This window comes from Zosterops lateralis (genome assembly GCF_965231275.1).
Source record: "Zosterops lateralis genome assembly, chromosome: 2".
NCBI classification, from domain to species: Eukaryota; Metazoa; Chordata; class Aves; order Passeriformes; family Zosteropidae; genus Zosterops; species Zosterops lateralis.
In genome coordinates, this window is record NC_139763.1 from 27,994,382 (window position 1) to 28,001,002 (window position 6,621).

Consider the following 6,621-nt stretch of genomic DNA (forward strand, 5'->3'; position numbering starts at 1 on the left):
AAACTTGCCATATAAATAAAAATATACACATATACATACACATAAGCAATATGAAATCCAAGACATATTTTTAGCAACAAACTTAGTTCTTTGCTAAGTGTGGGTTTTCCACCAATACAATGTGTTTCTCTTCTTAGTGTAACTCATACAATAAAATTAGAGGTTACATTTTGCAATCTCTAGCAGAGGCACAGAGAACGTTACACTGCCTAAAAAGAAAATATGAAAATACTTCTGCCTAATTCTTACCGTAGCAGGTTTTAATGTTGCCATCACTTTTTCCTGTTTCACAGGTTTGTTTTCTTTCATCACTTGGCATAAATTGTTAGATTTACGTACCATTGAAAATTCATGCTTCCTCTACAACAAAATATAAAAATTAATTATATTTCACTGGTTGCCTATAAAAGCAGGTACATGTAAGAACAAAGCTTACTTGTAGATTCTCTAAACGAGCTTTTACTTTTCGTGCTTGACCTTCCAACTTCTTGTTCAACTCAGTTACATCACTTAACTGAAAGAAGCAGAAAATATTCAAAACTGTAAATTCAAAACTCACTTCTTGACTTAATTATCACAGTGAAGTAACTTGATGCATAGACCAGCTAAATTATTTAAGTTTAAGTTTTTTCTTATTAGGATGAAAAGTGATAGAAACAAAATCACCATCCACCTCCCTCAACGAATTATGGGATCATAGATTGGCTGAGATTTAAGAGCACTTGCGGAAGACACATGGTCCAACCACCCAGCTCAAGTTGGGCCATGAAGAACAGGCTGCCATGTCCAGACAGCTTTTGAACAGTTCCAAGGTGTGAGACACTTATACCTCCAGGATAAATAGGACAGCAGCAGTATCTCATTGTTGACCTGCAGCCCAACCTTTCAGGGTGCAAGGGAAAAATAAGCACTACTATGACGCTATAGATATACAGGCACTTCACATTTGCTCACTTTTCATGAAAAATCAACATAAAAATGAGCACAAATTCAAGAATGGTATAATAGTCTTATTAATGGGGAAGGTGGTTACTGACCACACTAAAAAACCTAATTTGCTTGGTGAAAAAAGATCAGGAAAACTGAAACCTCCACTTAAATAAAAACATATGCTGTATCCATACAACAGTAAACAGCATAATCATCACAGAAGCCCTCAGTTTGCAGAGAAATGCAAAGATTTTATAGTAAGAGGAAATAAGACAGATGGGTTGCATCAGAACCATCAACATCCAAGGAGTTAGGTCTGGTCTTCTTAAGGGAAAGAATAAGGCTTTGCTGTAGATTTTTATTGTATTCAGATTATCAGAACATTAACTAGTTCAATGAATAAACAATGCTCAAATACTTTAGACAATCTGCGTATCACCATTTTAGATCAGACTTACAGTAAAGTGAGACAAATTCCTACTCTAAACACTACTATGAAGCACCATTCTAGTGGTGAAATAGTGAGAAAATACTGCCTTCATTAAAATTTGCAAAAATAACTAAAAATACTGATCAAACTGAAGTTAAACATTCTACTTCTTATTTAATAGAATCAGCACAGCAATTTGGCACAGCAAATCTGCACAGGGTGGATTCCATTATGTCGCAAAATACTTTCCATCCATTCTCAATGGATTTTTCCCCTCCTAACAATTAGCTGTTGCTAGTGAGTCAGTGGAATAAATCCAAATTCTTTTTTATACTGTAAAAGGTCAGAAAGGCTAAATTTCAAGTACTGGAAACAGGTGAGGAAAGTACTTTCAGTCATTCATACAATTCTTGTCTTAGAGAAACAAAAGGTCAGCAATTTTGCAAACTGAAGCTGCTCAAATATTTAGAATTGTTGACTGTAACTTGTAGAATTATTTATAACAGGAAATAATTTTACCTGTTTTCTTAAAGTGTCATTCACTTCCTTCAAGCTGTCAAATGATGACTTCAGCCTCCTATTTTCTTTAGTTATTTCTCTCAAGGCTTCTGTCAGCTGCTTAACTTCTGCCTCATGTTGCTATAGAAATATCAAATTTAAAACATGTTTTAAAAGAGACCATTCTAGAAACAGTAAGTTCCGGTTAAGTGTTAAAAGAGTCAGACAAACTTTCAAATATCAAGTTTTTCATGTCCAAATTTGCACGTTTGGTCAGCAGTGAGAAATACAAGATCTCTACTGCTTATTAAGAAGGATCTATACAGAAACTGAGAGCAACATGCACAACTGCCTATTCTACCCAGACCAACCATGTACATATTTCTCAAAAAATTCAGATGTGGGACGCATTTGTGAACTAAAATCAATGACAAAGCTTTTACTTACAGCTCACTCTTCCAAATATTTACAAAAAGCTGTGACTGTGTTTTGAGGTTTCAATTCATGTTTCTGGTTTTGCTTACTCTGAATCACGCAGAGTAAGAAACCAATCCTATGCCTTGTAGAGACTGGGGCTCTGGTTTATTACACAAGCATAAGAATTATTAAATACAACGTGCGTACCCATTGTCATTCACCTCTTACCCCTGAAATTTGTTTCATGTTTAATCTTCTCTGGAGCTTAGATTTAAGTACCTCAGATTTGGTAAAAAAGCAAGGTTGTATTTTACTGAAAATGTTCCAGATTTCATTTCTCCCCTTCTGTGAATTCGCTCATCTTCACTACTCTTTCTTTCCACACCCCCAAAGTTAGGTTGGTCTTCCTCTGAACTTTCTGAGTCTTTGTTTGCTAGTACTCTCTGCAATAGGTGTTATGTCATAAGACCTCACTGTGTCTTAAAACACTCCCAAGGAAATCCACTACGACTACAGCTAATACAAAGATACTCATTTAACTTATAACTTACACAGAATTACAGATAGACCACCTTTTTCCTCTAACATTGATCACATAGCTTTCACTATTTTACAAAAAAATTACCTCCTTTTTCTAACTTGTAACTGTAAAATGTACTACACATCAGAAAAGTAAATGCACCATTGTGAAACAGAAGTCATACAAAAACTCTAGCAATATTGTTCAGTACATTTTATTTAAATCTTTCCTTTGGGGATTTCAAGGACTTCAAAGAAATAATCAAGATTTCTAGCAAACATGATGGCTTAAGATAACTACAAATGAAAATGACATACAGAGCAATATCTATCATTAAATATATTATTTCACCTCTTTTATATCTGAAATTTTTGTGTGAACTTCTTCCTCAACACCTCTTATTTTAGCCAAAGCTGCTTCATGTGTAAAAAGCAATGCTTCTTGTTCTGTTAGACAACGTTCTCGTTTCTGCAGTTGCAGAGCATATTCCTGCTGTGCCGAAGTTTCTCTCTGTATCAATAAAAGAAATATTAAACTACTTTAAAAACCCACATGAAATTTTCCCAAATTATGCTGGATTTAAAATTTTGTCCCATGGTTAGCTCCTTGTGAAATTATAGTTACATAAAAGCTTACTAATACAAAGTATCCTGATGGTCACCTCTGTCCAGTTTCCTCCCACATTAACCCAAAAGACTTCCATGTGCATTGGAATGGTTCAGCCTCTCAAATTATAAAATTCAATTCTACATTGTTGCTCTAGAAAAATAAACTTTGGCTTTTGCTTCTAAAATATTTGGATAATGGTACTAACTGTAGGACAGAACAGAGTCTGATGTGACTATCTAGGTTGAACACTAGATTAATGATATTGTTTCTTCAACTAGTGAGAAGCATCCCTGAAAAGTGGTGAGAAAAAAGAGATACAAAATTATTTTTATCTCATATGTTGCCAAAGACAATTATGGCAGGGAATCCAGCAGAAGCTTAGGAACTATTACAGAGTAAAACCATATAGGAAGTTCTTCTGTTAGGTAGCCTAAACCTGCTGGAGATGAACTGGTGGCATGAATAGAGAGATTTTGGAGGAAGCCATGAAGGCAAGTGCTTTGGAATGCCCAGAGTCAGAACAGTTTCAGATGTTCTCACGAGAAGGAATGGTTTTGGGTCCCTCCCTGTACACCCAGAGTGTGTCACAAGACAGTCTTGGATGTAGAAACACTGTGCTCCAACTCCCTCAAGCTGAATCCACCCACCTACCCATCTACCTGGTCTACCCAAAATTCAAGTCAAAGCACCATTACTGAATCACTGAATTAATCTAGGGGAAGAGGCAGATGAAGACAAATTTAATATATAAGTAACTGTGATTGGTATAAAGTAATAGTAAAACCCAATAGTTTTAATGGATGAGTTTTACTATTTAAGTAGTTTCAGATTTCTTTATTGAAAGTGAGAACCTTTATAGCCATTAGTCAACAAAAAATTTAAGGTGATTCCAGTTCCTACCTGGAGCTTCTGATGTATGACAAATAATTCATCATAAATTTGACTGATGTGAGGTGGTATTAAACCTTGACTATTGCCTGCCTGAGCACCAGTTCCATGCAAAATTTTCTTCATCAAACCATGGTTTATAATTTGGTCCCTATTTTTTTGAGTATTTGCAGCCAAATGAGATGGTAAAGTGAGGCCTGTGGACATGGAAAAAATGCATTTTACATTAAAAAAATCAGTCCTAGCTAAATATTAATATGATTGTTGTACAAAACCAGCAAAAATGTGTTCTAGGAATTCAGAATTACAAGTATAGAGCGAGATGTATCAAAATGTGAAAGTAATCTAAAGAATTACAGAGATTTGATCAAAGTTCTCATTCCAAGATTTATTCAAACTGATCAAGAAACAATGATTTTATAAGTAAAATTATGCCCTCCACTGAAATCCCAGAGATATCTGTATGGAATCCATGTACAGACTGAATTATGTCACCAAAATCTCTTATTATTTTTGTAAGGGCTTCAGGCAAGTCATTTACTGCTGATTAGACCTTAGGGTGACATCTAAGTAAACAGAACAAGACTTAAGAAATTACTGGACACCACATGAGAAAATAACATAGGTATTGCTTCAAGTATGTCTGAACCTCCCAAAATAATTCTAAAGAAAATACTCATACTGATGTGAAACATTGAATCCCCACATTAAAATACATTTTAAGTGCCTAGTGTACTTCTCAATTGAATAGAAAAAATTACTAGGAAGATTTTTAAGTTACATGTTATACTTCACAGAGGATTGTAAGAATGTATAAAATTAAATATTTATTACCTGTTCCCATGTATAGAGCTGTATTTTGAATCACACCAGTTTCAGAGCAAATAATGCTATTTTCTTCTAGACCACTTGAATCACAAACAAAATCTTGCTCATCATCAAAACTAAAAGTGCAAAAGAGCAGTAATTTTAAATTATTCAGTTCCTTTCTAACATGATACATAACAGAGCACTGAAAGAAGTCTGTATAAAAAAGAGCAAACATTGCTTAATGTAAGACTTTGATATTTTTACTGATAACAAATAGCAGAGTTAAAACATTTGGATGAAAGGCATTATTACTCACAAATCTCAACCACAGCAATTATGTGCTGCTGACTTAAGAGTTGTTACAATAACTAGGCTTTTCATGCTGTAAGCCTATGTAAGCAACAGGTAAAGCCAACACTCCTCTCTCACCACAAACCACCAAATTCCTGGAGAAATAAAAAATTATATTTTTCCAGTTGGTGAAAAATAGCCCTGAAAAGAGATTTCTTGGCTTCTGGAATTGAATTATCTCTAAATAAACATAAATCTGTTTATCACTCTGGGCTATTTCCTTTCCTCCTAGTTAATTATCACCTAGTTCAGTTTATGTCATTCCTGTATCCTCTTAGCAATTCCAACACACACAGATTAGATTAGAAAGAGAAACAATATTCCTCATCAAAACCAGCACTCTCATTATGTCATAAATCAGCCACAAACAATTCTTTACTTAACAAGAAAGCAAGAAACTTAAACCAACTTTTGCATGGTCCAAATAACATTGTTTATTTGTTGTTTATCTGGATTATGTGAGAAAATAAATAATAATGGAGAAATAAAAACACCTCCTACCAATCCCAGTCTTTCAAACTTTTTTGGAAATCATGATCTGATCTGTTCTCTCTTCCAGCTTCAGTAAATTCTGACTCTAAAGAACAATTTGATAAAGAAAGTTATATTTTTCAGTAAGCTGTCAGTGTTGCCCGAATTACAAAAAATTGCAACAATCGTACTTTGCATTTGAGAAGCTGACATTAAGAAATCAATAAGGACTTATTAGAAGTACTTGCCATGTAAGTTTAAGAACCAAAACCGCCGATGCAACCTGATGAATTATGAACTTAATTATAACAGTTTAAGCCACAGTAAGAACTATTTCGCTTTCACATAAGATTTATCCTTCTGAAATGTTAGAGCTTGTCTGCCTACAGAAATTGTTCTGTAACTGAAATCTGACAAATACATTGATTTAGCCTGCTCTCCCCATGCACCAGTTTCTGAAAGAGACCAAATGCATTCTAAATATTAAACGTTTATGTATCTTTAAGTTAAAGCTAAATACAACAATTATGAAATCGACTGCTACCAACTAATTCAAACAGGACTTAAAGACAAACAGGCTGTGAACCATTGTTCCAAAACATCCCTTGGGCTCTTTACTTGTTACTGTCCCCAGGCTGGCTCCCAGGTATCACCCTGATCAAGCTTACCTATCTATTTAAAATGAGACAGTACAGAA

At 34.5% G+C, this 6,621-nt stretch overlaps 1 protein-coding gene across 1 annotated transcript in view; it reads right to left on the minus strand.

Moving 5' to 3' along the window:
* CCDC138 (coiled-coil domain containing 138) overlaps positions 1-6,122 on the minus strand; it is a gene marked incomplete at its 5' end in the record, with an annotated part of 29,744 nt that extends 23,622 nt beyond the window's left edge. The window contains 8 exon segments of the mRNA XM_083855585.1: positions 250-360; positions 437-514; positions 1,880-1,999; positions 3,147-3,305; positions 4,305-4,489; positions 5,127-5,236; positions 5,955-6,050; positions 6,052-6,122. Coding sequence (XP_083711711.1) covers positions 250-360; positions 437-514; positions 1,880-1,999; positions 3,147-3,305; positions 4,305-4,489; positions 5,127-5,236; positions 5,955-6,050; positions 6,052-6,122 — 930 coding nt within the window.
* Between the last annotated feature and the right edge of the window lie 499 nt (positions 6,123-6,621).